The 19255-nt window shown below is 51.7% G+C and overlaps 1 protein-coding gene across 4 annotated transcripts in view; it reads right to left on the bottom strand.

The window, feature by feature from the left end:
- Positions 1-18948, bottom strand: part of LOC148649971 (voltage-dependent P/Q-type calcium channel subunit alpha-1A-like) — a 126634-nt gene extending 107686 nt beyond the window's left edge. For 3 of the 4 annotated variants that reach the window (XM_088603244.1, XM_088603247.1, XM_088603246.1), the window contains exon 1: positions 17505-18947. In XM_088603244.1, the coding sequence (XP_088459370.1) occupies positions 17505-17766 (262 nt within the window). In that variant the 5' untranslated portion in view covers positions 17767-18947. Of the gene's footprint in view, positions 1-17504 lie in introns of all 4 variants that reach the window. The other variant, XM_088603245.1, reaches the window with a different exon arrangement.
- Positions 18949-19255: the final 307 nt, after the last annotated feature.

Here is a 19255-nt window from a genome sequence, read left to right as displayed (position 1 = left end):
ACACAAGACTCACAGTAGCAAGGACACACTGACACGCTCTCTTGCACTACATTGAATCACAGCAGCCAGGACACACTGACACACTCTCTCACACCAGACTGAATAACAGCAGCCAGGACACACTGACACACTCTCTCACACCAGACTGAATCACAGCAGCCAGGACACACTGACACACTGACACCAGACTGAATCACAGCAGCCAGGACACACTGACACACTGACACCAGACTGAATCACAGCAGCCAGGACACACTGACACACTCTCTCACACCAGACTGAATCACAGCAGCAGGACACACTGACACACTCTCTCACACCAGACTGAATCACAGCAGCCAGGACACACTGACACACTCTCTCACACCAGACTCACAGCAGCAAGGACACACTGACACACTCTCTCACACCAGACTGAATCACAGCAGCAGGACACACTGACACACTCTCTCACACCAGACTGAATCACAGCAGCCAGGACACACTGACACACTCTCTCACACCAGACTGAATCACAGCAGCCAGGACACACTGACACACTGACACCAGACTGAATCACAGCAGCCAGGACACACTGACACACTCTCTCACACCAGACTGAATCACAGCAGCAGGACACACTGACACACTCTCTCACACCAGACTGAATCACAGCAGCCAGGACACACTGACACACTCTCTCACACCAGACTCACAGCAGCAAGGACACACTGACACACTCTCTCACACCAGACTGAATCACAGCAGCAGGACACACTGACACACTCTCTCACACCAGACTGAATCACAGCAGCCAGGACACACTGACACACTCTCTCACACCAGACTGAATCACAGCAGCCAGGACACACTGACACACTCTCTCACACCAGACTGAATCACAGCAACCAGGACACACTGACACTCTCTCACACCAGACTGAATCACAGCAACAAGGACACGCTGACACACTCTCTCACACCAGACTGAATCACAGCAGCCAGGACACACTGACACACTCTCTCACACCAGATTGAATCACACCAGACAGGACACACTGACACACTCTCTCACACCAGACTGAATCACAGCAGCCAGGACACACTGACACTCTCTCACACCAGACTGAATCACAGCAGCAAGGACACACTGACAAACTCTCTCACACCAGACTGAATCACAGCAGCACGACACACTGACACACTCTCTCAAACCAGACTGAATCACAGCAGCCAGGACACACTGACACACTCTTTCACACCAGACTCACAGCAGCCAGGACACACTGACACACTCTCTCACACCAGACTGAATCACAGCAGCCAGGACACACTGACACACTCTCTCACATCAGACTGAATCACAGCAGCCAGAACACACTGACACACTCTCTCACACCAGACTGAATCACAGCAGCCAGAACACACTGACACACTCTCTCACACCAGACTGAATCACAGCAGCCAGGACACACTGACACACTCTCTCACACCAGACTGAATCACAGCAGCCAGGACACACTGACACACTCTCTCACACCAGACTGAATCACAGCAGCCAGGACACACTGACACACTCTCTCACACCAGACTGAATCACAGCAGCCAGGACACACTGACACACTCTCTCACACCAGACTGAATCACAGCAGCCAGGACACACTGACACACTCTCTCACACCAGACTGAATCACAGCAGCCAGGACACACTGACACACTCTCTCACACCAGACTGAATCACAGCAGCCAGGACACACTGACACACTCTCTCACACCAGACTGAATCACAGCAGCCAGGACACACTGACACTCTCTCACACCAGACTGAATCACAGCAGCCAGAACACACTGACACACTCTCTCACACCAGACTGAATCACAGCAGCCAGAACACACTGACACACTCTCTCACACCAGACTGAATCACAGCAGCCAGAACACACTGACACACTCTCTCACACCAGACTGAATCACAGCAGCCAGGACACACTGACACACTCTCTCACACCAGACTGAATCACAGCAGCCAGGACACACTGACACACTCTCTCACACCAGACTGAATCACAGCAGCCAGGACACACTGACACTCTCTCACACCAGACTGAATCACAGCAGCCAGGACACACTGACACTCTCTCACACCAGACTGAATCACAGCAGCCAGGACACACTGACACACTCTCTCATACCAGACTGAATCACAGCAGCCAGGACACACTGACACACTCTCTCACACGAGACTGAATCACAGCAGCCAGGACACACTGACACATTCTCTCACACGAGACTGAATCACAGCAGCCAGGACACACTGACACATTCTCTCACACCAGACTCACAGCAGCAAGGACACACTGACACACTCTCTCACACCAGACTGAATCACAGCAGCCAGGACACACTGACACACTCTCTCACACGAGACTGAATCACAGCAGCCAGGACACACTGACACATTCTCTCACACCAGACTCACAGCAGCAAGGACACACTGACACACTCTCTCACACCAGACTGAATCACAGCAGCCAGGACACACTGACACACTCTCTCACACCAGACTGAATCACAGCAGCCAGGACACACTGTCACACTCTCTCACACCAGACTGAATCACAGCAGCCAGGACACACTGACACACTCTCTCACACCAGACTGAATCACAGCAGCCAGGACACACTGACACATTCTCTCACACCAGACTCACAGCAGCAAGGACACACTGACACACTCTCTCACACCAGACTGAATCACACCAGCCAGGACACACTGACACATTCTCTCACACCAGACTCACAGCAGCAAGGACACACTGACACACTCTCTCACACCAGACTGAATCACAGCAGCCAGGACACACTGACACACTCTCTCACACCAGACTGAATCACAGCAGCCAGGACACACTGACACACTCTCTCACACCAGACTGAATCACAGCAGCCAGGACACACTGACACATTCTCTCACACGAGACTGAATCACAGCAGCCAGGACACACTGACACACTCTCTCACACCAGACTCACAGCAGCAAGGACACACTGACACACTCTCTCACACCAGACTGAATCACAGCAGCCAGGACACACTGACACACTCTCTCACACGAGACTGAATCACAGCAGCCAGGACACACTGACACATTCTCTCACACCAGACTCACAGCAGCCAGGACACACTGACACACTCTCTCACACCAGACTGAATCACAGCAGCCAGGACACACTGACACACTCTCTCACACCAGACTGAATCACAGCAGCCAGGACACACTGACACACTCTCTCACACCAGACTGAATCACAGCAGCCAGGACACACTGTCACACTCTCTCACACCAGACTGAATCACACCAGACAGGACACACTGACACACTCTCTCACACCAGACCCACAGCAGCAAGGACACACTGACACTCTCTCACACCAGACTGAATCACAGCAGCCAGGACACACTGACACACTCTCTCACAGCAGACTGAATCACAGCAGCCAGGACACACTGACACACTCTCTCACACCAGACTGAATCACAGCAGCCAGAACACACTGACAGACTCTCTCACACCAGACTGAATCACAGCAGCCAAGACACACTGACACACTCTCTCACACCAGACTGAATCAAAGCAGCCAGGACATACTGACACACTCTCTCACACCAGACTGAATCACAGCAGCCAGGACACACTGACACACTCTCTCACACCAGACTGAATCACACCAAACAGGACACACTGACACACTCTCTCACACCAGACTGAATCACAGCAACAAGGACACACTGACACACTCTTTCACACCAGACTCAATCACAGCAGCCAGGACACACTGACACACTTTTTCACACCAGACTGAATCACAGCAGCCAGGACACACTGACACACTCTCTCACACCAGACTGAATCACAGCAACAAGGACACACTGACACACTCTCTCACACCAGACTGAATCACAGCAGCCAGGACACACTGACACACTCTCTCACACCAGACTGAATCACAGCAGCCAGGACACACTGACACACTCTCTCACACCAGACTGAATCACAGCAGCCAGGACACACTGACACACTCTCTCACACCAGACTGAATCACAGCAGCCAGGACACACTGTCACACTCTCTCACACCAGACTGAATCACAGCAGCCAGGACACACTGACACACTCTCTCACACCAGACTGAATCACAGCAGCCAGGACACACTGACACACTGACACCAGACTGAATCACAGCAGCCAGGACACACTGACACACTCTCTCACACAAGACTCACAGTAGCAAGGACACACTGACACGCTCTCTTGCACTACATTGAATCACAGCAGCCAGGATACACTGACACACTCTCTCACACCAGACTGAATAACAGCAGCCAGGACACACTGACACACTCTCTCACACCAGACTGAATCACAGCAGCCAGGACACACTGACACACTCTCTCACACCAGACTGAATCACAGCAACAAGGACACACTGACACACTCTCTCACACCAGACTGAATCACAGCAGCCAGGACACACTGACACACTCTCTCACACCAGACTGAATCACAGCAGCCAGGACACACTGACACACTCTCTCACACCAGACTGAATTACAGCAGCCAGGACACACTGACACACTCTTTCACACCAGACTCACAGCAGCCAGGACACACTGACACACTCTCTCACACCAGACTGAACCACAGCAACAAGGACACACTGACACAATCTCTCACACCATGCTGAATCACAGCAGCCAGGACACACTGACACACTCTCTCACACCAGACTGAATCAGAGCAGCCAGGACACACTGACACACTCTCTCACACCAGACTGAATTTACAGCAGCCAGGACACACTGACACTCTCTCACACCAGACTGAATCACAGCAGCCAGAACACACTGACACACTCTCTCACACCAGACTGAATCACAGCAACAAGGACACACTGACACACTCTCTCACACCAGACTGAATCACAGCAGCACGACACACTGACACTCTCTCACACCAGACTGAATCACAGCAGCCAGAACACACTGACACACTCTCTCACACCAGACTGAATCACAGCAGCCAGGACACACTGACACACTCTCTCACACCAGACTGAATCACAGCAGCCAGGACACACTGACACACTCTCTCACACCAGACTGAATCACAGCAGCCAGGACACACTGACACACTCTCTCACACCAGACTGAATCACAGCAGCCAGGACACACTGACACACTCTCTCACACCAGACTGAATCACAGCAGCCAGGACACACTGACACACTCTCTCACACCAGACTGAATCACAGCAGCCAGGACACACTGACACACTCTCTCACACCAGACTGAATCACAGAAGCCAGGACACACTGACACACTCTTTCACACCCGACTCACAGCAGCCAGGACACACTGACACACTCTCTCACACCAGACTGAACCACAGCAACAAGGACACACTGACACACTCTCTCACACCAGACTAAATCACAGCAGCCAGGACACACTGACACACTCTCTCACACCACACTCACAGCAGCAAGGACACACTGACACACTCTCACACCAGACTGAATCACAGCAGCCAGGACACACTGACACACTCTCTCACACCAGACTCACAGTAGCAAGGACACACTGACACGCTCTCTTGCACTACATTGAATCACAGCAGCCAGGATACACTGACACACTCTCTCACACCAGACTGATTAACAGCAGCCAGGACACACTGACACACTGACACCAGACTGAATCACAGCAGCCAGGACACACTGACACACTCTCTCACACCAGACTGAATCACAGCAGCCAGGACACACTGACACACACTCTCACACCAGACTGAATCACAGCAGCCAGGACACACTGACACACTCTCTCACACCAGACTGAATCACAGCAGCCAGGACACACTGACACACTCTCTCACACCAGACTGAATCACAGCAGCCAGGACACACTGACACACTCTCTCACACCAGACTGAATCACAGAAGCCAGGACACACTGACACACTCTTTCACACCAGACTCACAGCAGCAAGGACACACTGACACTCTCTCACACCAGACTGAATCACAGCAGCAAGGACACACTGACACTCTCTCACGCCAGACTGAATCACAGCTGCCAGGACACACTGACACACACTCTCACACCAGACTGAATCACAGCAGCCAGGACACACTGACACACTCTTTCACACCAGACTCACAGCAGCAAGGACACACTGACACACTCTCTCACACCAGACTGAATCACAGCAGCCAGGACACACTGACACACTCTCTCACACCAGACTGAATCACAGCAGCCAGGACACACTGACACACTCTCTCACACCAGACTGAATCACAGCAGCCAGGAAACACTGACACACACTCTCACACCAGACTGAATCACAGCAGCCAGGACACACTGACACACTCTCTCACACCAGACTGAATCACAGCAGCCAGGACACACTGACACACTCTCTCACACCAGACTGAATCACAGAAGCCAGGACACACTGACACTCTCTCACACCAGACTGAATCACAGCAGCCAGGACACACTGACACACTCTTTCACACCAGACTCACAGCAGCCAGGACACACTGACACACTCTCTCACACCAGACTGAACCACAGCAGCCAGGACACACTGACACACTCTCACACCAGACTGAATCACAGCAGCCAGGACACACTGACACACTCACACCAGACTCACAGCAGCCAGGACACACTGACACACTCTTTCACACCAGACTGAATCACAGCAGCCAGGACACACTGACACACTCTTTCACACCAGACTGAATCACAGCAGCCAGGACACAGTGACACACTCTCTCACACCAGACTAAATCACAGCAGCCAGGACACACTGACACACTCTCTCACACCAGACTGAATCACAGCAGCCAGGACACACTGACACACTCTCTCACATAAGACTGAATCACAGCAGCAAGGACACACTGACACACTCTCTCACACCAGACTGAATCACAGCAGCCAGGATACAGTGACACGCTCTTGGACAAGCGGTGCTGTACACTTTCCCAGCGCTACAGCACATGAACTGAAACAGCAATGGCCACAACCAGAAGCCACAGGAGACAGGCAGCACCAAACGGACCCACCAGAACCCAGCCTCGCCCGACAAGCAGGCGGCCCATTTCAGCCTTTCACGTCCAGTTCCAGGAACGGCTGAAAGGAAGAGACCTGGAATTATACAACTAGGAATGAGCCCAAACTGCAGTCTGACTGTGGATCTACTGAGCTGATGACAGCTCTGTCAGGCAGCTCAAAGCTACTGCTCTAGATTACTGCTCTGCATGAAGCCATTACTTCCAAGGGCTACAGTGTGGTCTGGGAGGTCTTGGCTACATACCAGGGAATCTCTGGCAATGCTGGAAAACACCAGGAGTAATCAGTTTTCACATGCACATCTTCTCCGCTCTTTCATGAAAACACCTCCTGATGAAGTTAACTGTACTGCAGAAGAACAGGACTTCACGTGTGAATGTATGACTAGGACAGGCAAAGCAAATGAAAGTGTACAATTTGTATGTTTGATTTTCCATTTAAAGGTCTGGTAAGAACGACCCAATGTTGAATGTTGTAATCATCTGAGTTAGATTTCTGACAAATCATAGTACAGACCAACAGCAACACTGAACTACAGTTCCAGCAAGTACAGACCAACAGCACAACTGATCTACAGCAGCAGCAGTGTACACACTAACAGTACAGCTGATCAATAGGTCCAGTACAATACAGAGAAAACACATAGCTGATCTAAAGCTCCAGTATTGTAGAGAGCAACAGCTGAACTACAGCTCCAATAATGTACAGACCAACAGTACTGCTGGTTCCAGCTCCAGTACAGACCAACAGCAACACTGATCTAGATTTCCAGTATAGTACAGACCTACAGCAACACTGATCTACAGCTCCAGTACAGTAGAGAGCAACAGCTGAACTACAGCTCCAATAAAGCACAGACCAACAGCTGATCTACAACTCCACTATAGTACAGACCAAAAGCACCACTGATCTACTGTCCTACTTTGTATCTGATCTTAAGCTTCAGTACAGTCCAGACAAACAACACAAGTCCAGTACATTACAACCAACAGCACTGCTGAACTCCAGCACAGTACAGACACAAAGCACAGCTAATCTAAAGCTGCAATACAGTCCAGGCCAACAGCAGAGCTCATCTACAGCTCCAGAAGAAACCAACAGTACTTGTGATCTAAAGATCGAGTATACAACAGATATTGTATAACATTGATCTACAGCTCCAGTACAGTCCAGACCAATAGGACCACTGATCTACAGGACCAGTAAAGTACAGACTTACAGCACAGCGGATCTACAGCTCCAGTACTATACAGTCCAACAGCTGATCTACAGCTCCAGTACAGTACAGACCTACAGCTGCACTACAGCTCCAGAACAGTACAGACCAACAACTGATCTACATCTCCAGTACTGTACAGTCCAACAGCAACACTGAGCTACATCTCCAGTACAGTGCAGTCCAACAGCTAAACTACAGCTCCAGTACAGTACAGACCAACAGCAATACTGAGCTACAGCTCCAGTACAGTGCAGTCCAACAGCTGAACTACAGCTCCAGTACTGTACAGTCCAACAGCTGAACTACAGCTCCAATACAGTACAGACCAACAGTTGAACTATAGCTCCAGTACAGTAGAGACCAACAGCTGATCTACAGCTCCAGTACTGTACAGTCCAACAGTTGAACTACAGTTCCAGTCGGTAGAGACCAACTGCTGATCTACAACTCCAGTACATTACAGACCAAAAGCAACACTGAGCTACAGCTCCAGTACAGTGCAGTCCAACAGCTGAACTACAGCTCAAGTACAGTACAGACCAAAAGCTGATCTACAGCTCCAGTACTGTACAGTCCAACAGTTGAACTACAGTTCCAGTACAGTAGAGACCAACTGCTGATCTACAACTCCAGTACAATACAGACCATCAGCAACACTGATCTGCAGCTCCAGTACAGTGCAGTCCAACAGCTGATCTACAGCCCCAGTACAGTACAGACCAACAGCAACACTGAGCTCCAGCTCCAGTACAGTGCAGTCCAACAGCTGAACTACAGCTCCAGTACTGTACAGTCCAACAGCAACACTGGGCTACAGCTCCAGTACAGTGCAGTCCAGCATCTGATCTACAGCTCCAGTACAGTGCAGTCCAACAGCTGAACTACAGCTCCAGTACAGTAGAGACCAACTGCTGATCTACATCTCCAGTACAGTACAGACCAACAGCTGATCTACAGCTCCAGTACTGTACAGTCCAACAGCTGATCTACAGCTCCAGTACAGTACAGTCCAACAGTTGAACTACAGATCCAGTACAGTAGAGACCAACTGCTAATCTACAACTCCAGTACAATTCAGGCCAACAGCAACACTGATCTGCAGCTCCAGTACAGTGCAGTCCAACAGCTGATCTACAGCTCCAGTACAGTACAGTCCAGCAGCTGATCTACAGCCCCAGTACAGTACAGACCAACAGCAACACTGAGCTCCAGCTCCAGTACTGTACAGTCCAACAGCTGATCTACAGCTTCAGTACTGTACAGTCCAACAGTTGAACTACAGCTCCAGTACAGTAGAGACCAACTGCTGTTCTACAGCTCCAGTACAGTACAGACCAATAGTTGAACTACAGCTCCAATACAGTACAGACCAACAGCTGATCTACAGCTCCAGTTCAGTAGAGACCAACAGCTGATCTACAGCTCCAGTTCAGTAGAGACCAACAGCTGATCTACAGCTCCAGTACAGACCAACAGCAACACTGATCTGCAGCTCCAGTACAGTGCAGTCCAACAGCTGATCTACAGCTCCAGTACAGTACAGACCAACAGCAACACTGAGCTACAGCTCCAGTACAGTGCACTCCAACAGCTAAACTACAGCTCCAATACTGTACAGTCCAACAGCAACACTAGGCTACAGCTCCAGTACAGTGCAGTCCAACAGCTGATCTACAGCTCCAGTACAGTACAGACCAACAGCAACACTAGGCTACAGCTCCAGTACAGTGCAGTCCAACAGCTGATCTACAGCCCTAGTACAGTACAGACCAACAGCAACACTGAGCTCCAGCTCCAATACAGTACAGACCAACAGCTGATCTACAGCTCCAGTACAGACCAACAGCAACACTGATCTGTAGCTCCAGTACAGTGCAGTCCAACAGCTGATCTATAGCTCCAGTACAGTCCAGTCCAACAGCTGATCTACAGCTCCAGTACAGTGCAGTTCAACAGCTGAACTACAGCTCCAGTACTGTACAGTCCAACAGCAACACTGAGCTACAGCTCCAGTACAGTGCAGTCCAACAGCTTAACTACAGCTCCAGTACAGTACAGACCAACAGAACACTGATCTGCAGCTCCAGTACAGTGCAGTCCAACAGCTGAACTACAGCTCCAGTACAGTACAGTCCAACAGCTGAACTACAGCTCCAGTACAGTACAGACCAACAGCAACACTGATCTGCAGCTCCAGTACAGTGCAGTCCAACAGCTGATCTACAGCTCCAGTACAGTGCAGTCCAGCATCTGATCTACAGCTCCAGTACAGTACAGACCAACAGCTGAACTACAGCTCCAGTACAGTACAGTCCAACAGCTGAACTACAGCTCCAGTACAGTACAGATCAACAGCTGATCTACAGCTCCAGTACAGTGCAGTCCAGCATCTGATCTACAGCTCCAGTACAGTGCAGTCCAACAGCTGAACTACAGCTCCAGTACAGTACAGTCCAACAGCTGAACTACAGCTCCAGTACAGTACAGACCAACAGTAACACTGATCTGCAGCTCCAGTACAGTGCAGTCCAACAGCTGATCTACAGCTCCAGTACAGTGCAGTCCAACAGCTGAACTACAGCTCCAGTACAGACCAACAGCAACACTGATCTACAGCTCCAGTACAGTACAGTCCAGCAGCTGCTCTACAGCCCCAGTACAGTACAGACCAACAGCAACACTGGGCTACAGCTCCAGTACAGTGCAGTCCAACAGCTGAACTACAGCTCCAGTACAGTACAGACCAACAGCAACACTGATCTGCAGCTCCAGTACAGTGCAGTCCAACAGCTGATCTACAGCTCCAGTACAGTGCAGTCCAGCATCTGATCTACAGCTCCAGTACAGTACAGACCATAAGCTGAACTACAGCTCCAGTACAGTACAGTCCAACAGCTGAACTACAGCTCCAGTACAGTACAGATCAACAGCAACACTGATCTGCAGCTCCAGTACAGTGCAGTCCAACAGCTGATCTACAGCTCATGTACAGTGCAGTCCAGCATCTGATCTACAGCTCCAGTACAGTGCAGTCCAACAGCTGAACTACAGCTCCAGTACAGTGCAGTCCAACAGCTGAACTACAGCTCCAGTACAGTACAGACCAACAGCAACACTGATCTGCAGCTCCAGTACAGTGCAGTCCAACAGCTGAACTACAGCTCCAGTACAGACCAACAGCAACACTGATCTACAGCTCCAGTACAGTACAGTCCAGCAGCTGCTCTACAGCCCCAGTACAGTACAGACCAACAGCAACAATGAGCTCCAGCTCCAATACAGTACAGACCAACAGCTGATCTACAGCTCCAGTACAGACCAACAGCAACACTGATCTGTAGCTCCAGTACAGTGCAGTCCAACAGCTGATCTACAGCTCCAGTACAGAACAGACCAACAGCAACACTGAGCTACAGCTCCAGTACAGTGCAGTTCAACAGCTGAACTACAGCTCCAGTACAGTGCAGTCCAACAGCTGATCTACAGCTCCAGTACAGTACAGTCCAACAGCTGATCTACGGCTCCAGTACAGTGCAGTTCAACAGCTGAACTATAGCTCCAGTACTGTACAGTCCAACAGCAACACTGAGCTACAGCTCCAGTACAGTGCAGTTCAACAGCTGATCTACAGCTCCAGTACTGTACAGACCAACAGCAACACTGAGCTCCAGCTCCAGTACAGTGCAGTCCAACAGCTGAACTACAGCTCCAGTACAGTACAGTCCAGCAGCTGATCTACAGCCCCAGTACAGTACAGACCAACAGCAACACTAGGCTACAGCTCCAGTACAGTGCAGTCCAACAGCTGAACTACAGCCCCAGTACAGTACAGACCAACAGCAACACTGAGCTACAGCTCCAGTACAGTGCAGTCCAACAGCTTAACTACAGCTCCAGTACAGTGCAGTCCAACAGCTGATCTACAGCTCCAGTACAGTACAGACCAACAGCTGATCTACAGCTCCAGTACAGTACAGTCCAACAGCTGATCTACAGCTCCAGTACAGTGCAGTTCAACAGCTGAACTATAGCTCCGGTACTGTACAGTCCAACAGCAACACTGAGCTACAGCTCCAGTACAGTGCAGTCCAACAGCTTAACTACAGCTCCAGTACAGTACAGACCAACAGCAACACTGGGCTACAGCTCCAGTACAGTGCAGTCCAACAGCTGAACTACAGCTCCAGTACAGTACAGACCAACAGCAACACTGATCTGCAGCTCCAGTACAGTGCAGTCCAACAGCTGATCTACAGCTCCAGTACTGTACAGACCAACAGCAACACTGAGCTCCAGCTCCAGTACAGTGCAGTCCAACAGCTGATCTACAGCTCCAGTACAGTAGAGACCAACAGCTGATCTACAGCTCCAGTACTGTACAGTCCAACAGCTGATCTACAGCTCCAGTACTGTACAGTCCAACAGTTGAACTACAGTTCCAGTACAGTGCAGACCAACAGCTGATCTACAGCTCCAGTACTGTACAGTCCAACAGCTGATCTACAGCTCCAGTACAGTACAGTCCAGCAGCTGATCTACAGCCCCAGTACAGTACAGACCAACAGCAACACTGAGCTCCAGCTCCAGTACAGTGCAGTCCAACAGCTGAACTATAGCTCCAGTACTGTACAGTCCAACAGCAACACTAGACTACAGCTCCAGTACAGTGCAGTCCAACAGCTGAACTACAGCTCCAGTACTGTACAGTCCAACAGTTGATCTACAGCTCCAGTACTGTACAGTCCAACAGTTGAACTACAGCTCCAGTACTGTACAGTCCAACAGTTGAACTACAGCTCCGGTACTGTACAGTCCAACAGTTGAACTACAGCTCCGGTACAGTACAGACCAATAGTTGAACTACAGCTCCAATACAGTACAGACCAACAGCTGATCTACAGCTCCAGTTCAGCAGAGACCAACAGCTGATCTACAGCTCCAGTACAGACCAACAGCAACACTGATCTGCAGCTCCAGTACAGTGCAGTCCAACAGCTGATCTACAGCTCCAGTACAGTACAGACCAACAGCAACACTGAGCTACAGCTCCAGTACTGTACAGTCCAACAGTTGATCTACAGCTCCAGTACTGTACAGTCCAACAGTTGAACTACAGCTCCGGTACAGTAGAGACCAACTGCTGATCTACAGCTCCAGTACAGTACAGACCAATAGTTGAACTACAGCTCCAATACAGTACAGACCAACAGCTGATCTACAGCTCCAGTTCAGTAGAGACCAACAGCTGATCTACAGCTCCAGTACAGACCAACAGCAACACTGATCTGCAGCTCCAGTACAGTGCAGTCCAACAGCAACACTGAGCTACAGCTCCAGTACAGTGCAGTCCAACAGCTGAACTACAGCTCCAGTACAGTGCAGTCCAACAGCTGATCTACAGCTCCAGTACAGTACAGTCCAGCAGCTTATCTACACCCCCAGTACAGTACAGACCAACAGCAACACTGAGCTCCAGCTCCAATACAGTACAGACCAACAGCTGATCTACAGCTCCAGTACAGACCAACAGCAACACTGATCTGTAGCTCCAGTACAGTGCAGTCCAACAGCTGATCTACAGCTCCAGTACAGTACAGTCCAACAGCTGATCTACAGCTCCAGTACAGTGCAGTTCAAAAGCTGAACTATAGCTCCAGTACTGCACAGTCCAACAGCAACACTGAGCTACAGCTCCAGTACAGTGCAGTTCAACAGCTGATCTACAGCTCCAGTACTGTACAGACCAACAGCAACACTGAGCTCCAGCTCCAGTACAGTGCAGTCCAACAGCTGAACTATAGCTCCAGTACAGTGCAGTCCAACAGCTGATCTACAGCCCCAGTACAGTACAGACCAACAGCAACACTGAGCTCCAGCTCCAATACAGTACAGACCAACAGCTGATCTACAGCTCCAGTACAGTCCAACAGCAACACTGATCTACAGCTCCAGTACAGTACAGTCCAACAGCTGATCTACAGCTCCAGTACAGTACAGACCAACAGCAACACTGAGCTACAGCTCCAGTACAGTGCAGTTCAACAGCTGAACTATAGCTCCAGTACTGTACAGTCCAACAGCAACACTGAGCTACAGCTCCAGTACAGTGCAGTCCAGCAGCTGAACTACAGCTCCAGTACTGTACAGTCCAACAGTTGATCTACAGCTACAGTACTGTAGAGACCAACTGCTGATCTACAGCTCCAGTACAGTACAGACCAATAGTTGAACTACAGCTCCAATACAGTACAGACCAACAGCTGATCTACAGCTCCAGTACAGTAAAGACCAACAACTGATCTACAGCTCCAGTACAGACCAACAGCAACACTGATCTACAGCTCCAGTACAGTACAGTCCAGCAGCTGATCTATAGCCCCAGTACAGTAAAGACCAACAGCAACACTGAGCTCCAGCTCCAATACAGTACAGACCAACAGTTGAACTACAGCTCCAGTACAGTACAGACCAATAGTTGAACTACAGCTCCAATACAGTACAGACCAACAGCTGATCTACAGCTCCAGTACAGACCAACAGTAACACTGATCTACAGCTCCAGTACAGTCCAGTCCAACAGCTGATCTACAGCTCCAGTACAGTACAGACCAACAGCAACACTGAGCTACAGCTCCAGTACAGTGCAGTCCAACAGCTGACCTACAGCTCCAGTACAGTACAGTCCAACAGCTGAACTACAGCTCCAGTACAGTACAGACCAACAGCAACACTGGGCTACAGCTCCAGTACAGTGCAGTTCAACAGCTGAACTACAGCTCCAGTACAGTACAGTCCAACAGCTGAACTACAGCTCCAGTACAGTACAGACCAACAGCTGATCTACAGCCCCAGTACAGTACAGACCAACAGCAACACTGATCTGCAGCTCCAGTACAGTGCAGTCCAACAGCTGATCTACAGCTCCAGTACAGTACAGACCAACAGCTGAACTACAGCCCCAGTACAGTACAGACCAACAAGCAACACTGAGCTCCAGCTCCAGTACAGTGCAGTCCAACAGCTGAACTACAGCCCCAGTACAGTAAATACCAACAGCAACACTGAGCTACAGCTCCAGTAAAGTACAGTCCAACAGCTGATCTACAGCTCCAGTACAGTATAGACCTACAGCAACACTGATCTACAGCTCCAGTACAGTACAGACCAACAGTTGAACTATAGCTTCAGTACAGTACAGACCAACAGCTGATCTGCAGCTCCAGTACAGTACAGACCAACAGCTGAACTACAGCTCCAGTACAGTACAGAACAACAGCAACACTGATCTACAGCTCCAGTATAGTACAGACCTGCAACACCACTGATCTACAGCTCCAGTACAGTACAGACAAATAGCACCACTGTTGAGATCACTAAGGACTTGGATTGTTGACAACTGACAAACACCTGAGTGTCCTGCAAGTACCAGATTCGACCAGGCCAGAATCACAAGATATATATTTGTCTAAAATTAAACTTCAGATTGCTTCATTGGCCTGACTTCCAGTGAATTACAGTGTTGCTAATGCAATAACAGTAAATACTTAAAACAACAGCATACCCATATTATGGAGACTGGCACTCTGATCCTCAAGCTGCGACAGGGGATCACTTACTGGGCTGCAGCTCCAGATTCTTCCCCCAGCAGGATTGGAAGCTGTTCTGATTCTGACAGGTGGGGGAATTCTGGGATTAGTTTTGTTATTTTCAGGAAGAATGTTTGTCTGATCCAAGAGTATTTCTCACACTTCAGCAGAAATTGCACCTCTCTACTTCTCCCTGCTGGCAGCAGGAGCACAACCTGTTCCCTCTGGGCAGCCATGTCTTCCTGTGTCCAGTTTCTGTGGCCAGGCTGTGGTCACTGAGCCTGTCCTCTCTGGACAGCTAGGTCTGCCTGTGTCCAGTTACTATGGCCAGGCTGTGGTCACTGAGCCTGTCCTCTCTGGACAGCCAGGTCTGCCTGTGTCCAGTTTCTAGGCAGTGGTCATCATCGGGGTCTATTCTTCCCTGCTGTCTTTGGCTCAGCCAGTGTGTATTGTGCCTCTCGGGCCCAGTAACGCCCCACAGCCTGTCAGCAGGCCCTACAGAGAGGCACTGCAAGCAGAGCTCCTTCATGTGCTACTCTGCACCACCCTCATCGCTCAAGCGGCCCAGGAAGAGACCCAGACTGTAGCTCTGCCTCTCTGCCCGCAGAGAGCCACTGTCCTCGCACTCGGAACACGACAGGTATCCTGAGATCCTCCTGCCTGCTGCACACATGCTTGCACACCTGTGCTGCACCGTCACCCAGGGTGTGGTAGTGGCCACACGGCCGGACCCCGCCACACACACAGCCTAAGGTTGTTTTTGCACAGAGCCCACAGAAATGGATGGCGCGCCTCCCTCCCTGCCAGCAGCTGAGAGTCACACATGCTGACATCAGCAGCAGCAGCAGCAGCCAGCGCGGACGCGAACGCAGCCCAGATCCACCGACTCCCCCACGCGCTGCTCCACTGCGCTGCTCTGCCCGCGTCCGTGCGTGCTTGTGTCTGAGCGTGCACCGAGCACACGCGCCTCTCTCTCTCTCTCTCTCTCTCTCTCTCTCTCTCTCTCTCTCTCTCTCTCTCTCTCTCTCTCTCTCTCTCTCTCTCACACGCACACACGCGCACCCCGCTAAGGTCATGCATCCTGAGAAACCGAGAACAGCGCGGCGGTCCTGTTGCACTCTTCCCCGCGCACACGAGAGGAAATCGAAATCTCTCTCTCTCTCCTACAGCGCGTCTTATCGCCCGGCTCTGTAAACGGATACCTGCTGTCTCCATCCTAAAACATAAGCCTGTTAATAAACACATCAACACTGGTGCAGAACGGCGATAAGAAGGATAATCCGCCTGCTTAACACGCTGTTCGTATTTCTAAGGGCGGCAGAGGCAGCAATATGCAGTAATATTGCGATGAGTAGCCTACCATCTTATGCAATGATCTCTCATTCGATAAAATGTCCCTTTCCGTCCTCCCCTGCCAGCTGTAGCAACAGCTGGGAGCCCAGTAGCCCCTGTCCTGCGGCCGGCACAGCAGCGCCCGCCCGCCCACCGCTCACCCCCGTCTCTACACCAGAGAGCACCCGCGTCCTCGCCCGCAGCGCGCAGGGCGCCCCGCACTGCGCTAGGCAGCGGTAAAGGATATGGCCATTCAGTAATCTTTTTGGCGTATTTTCTCACCACGTTGTCCTCGCTGAAGAGAAACAGGGAGCGGTTGACGGTGAAGCAGTTCTGCCGGACCGGGATGGGGTTGTACAGGGCCATGGTCCGGGCGCGCTGGGCCATGGACTGCTTGTACATCCTCTGGGCTCCGGGCGGGCCCCCCTGCCTGCTGCCCCCGCGTCCGGGTCCCCCCTGGCCGGGTCCTCCGCCATACCTGGACGGCACCTCGTCTCCGAACCGAGCCATTCTAACGACGCCAAGCGCCAGTCGTTACGCAGCAGCAGAGAAGGCGAATATACGGAGCAGCACTGCCACATCACGGCCCATCGGCCACCGTGCTCCACACCAAGGGTTCGGCGCGAGCTGGCGGGTCGCGTGTGCGCCTGGGTCCCTCCGCGCTCCCCCGCCTCGCGGCTCAAGCACTCGAAGCAAACTGCGCGCTCCTATGCCCCGCTCTTAGATCGGATATCCCCCACGTCCTCCCGGCGAAGCCTCCCCACCGCTCTCGGTGCCCCGCAGGCGCTGCTCGGATTCCGCAGATTTACCCTGAGGGCTCCGGGCGCAGGACCCCCGCATCAGCCCCCAATTACACGCCGGAGTCGACAGGAGGGGAACGACTGGATTTTCGTGGCTTCAGCTGTGCATCTTCGATTCGAATGTGGGCTTTTTAAAAACAAAAAAAACAAAAAAAAAACCATCCGAGGCTTGACTATACAAAAACACTTTAATTATTTATTTTTTTGCCAGATCCGCAATGTTTGACACAGTCCAGCGACCTGCTTCCTCCCAGCTCCGCGAGCACTCCCCGAGACACCGACATCTGTGACTACGCGCCGGGCGGGAGGCTCGGGCTCGGGCTCGGGCTCGGCGGAATTCTGCTATCGCAGCCTTTTCGCTCGTTGCTGTATATCTACTTTATTTTAAAAAAAGACGCGGTGGATCTTTTCGGGTTTTTTTTTCTCCTCAAAAACAAGGCAACATCCTGGCTGTCATTCCCATCATCTGATCTCCAAAGCCAGCGGGGACATCCGGCAGAGACGCGGTCCGCGGGGCTCGACGAGCCGGAGCTGGGACATCGTCAGTCCAGCCGGCGGCGAGCGGAGACCCACACGGCCGGTCGCGACAGCTCGAGAGCAGCTCGGGGCGCTACAGAGGAACCGCAAGCCCGCGCGAGTCCCGCATGCTCGGACTCCTCCACACACACGCGCGCACACCCCCCCCACCCCTCCTCCTCCTCTGAGCCGCCGCTGCTGCTGCGCTGCGCTGCGTGTTCGGCTCGGCCGTGCCGGGCTGGGTATCTCCGAGCCGAAAGACAATCCCGGGACAGAGAGAAAGAGAGAGACGGAGCGCCTCCGAAGAGCTGGCAGGCTGAGCAGTAATGAGAGCCTGATCAATTTAACACTGCACGAGCGCCCGTCCCCAAATCCCCGGCCGAGCCTCGCAGCACATGACGCGCGCTGCGGCCGCTGATTTGCTCGCGCGGCCTCTCCACCCCGCCCCCCCCCCTCCACGCCGCTTTAACCCTCGCACCGAACCGGCCGCCCCGTCCGCCAAACCCCGAACCGCCGGATTTGCGCGTTAGTATTACGGCTATACAGTGTTAATAAATCCCAGGGGGGCGCAGTCAGGTGTCCGTGCGCTGATTCAAGGCTCTGAGTCCCAGGTGTGTAGGAGAGCATCAGTGCTCTGTGTCCCAGGGGTGTCACTGAGTGTCAGTGCTCTGAGTCCCAGGTGT

The sequence above is a fragment of the Lepisosteus platostomus genome, chromosome 13 (assembly GCF_059453375.1).
Source record: "Lepisosteus platostomus isolate fLepPlt1 chromosome 13, fLepPlt1.hap1, whole genome shotgun sequence".
Lineage (NCBI taxonomy): Eukaryota > Metazoa > Chordata > Actinopteri > Semionotiformes > Lepisosteidae > Lepisosteus > Lepisosteus platostomus.
This window is presented reverse-complemented; position numbering and strand designations above follow the sequence as displayed.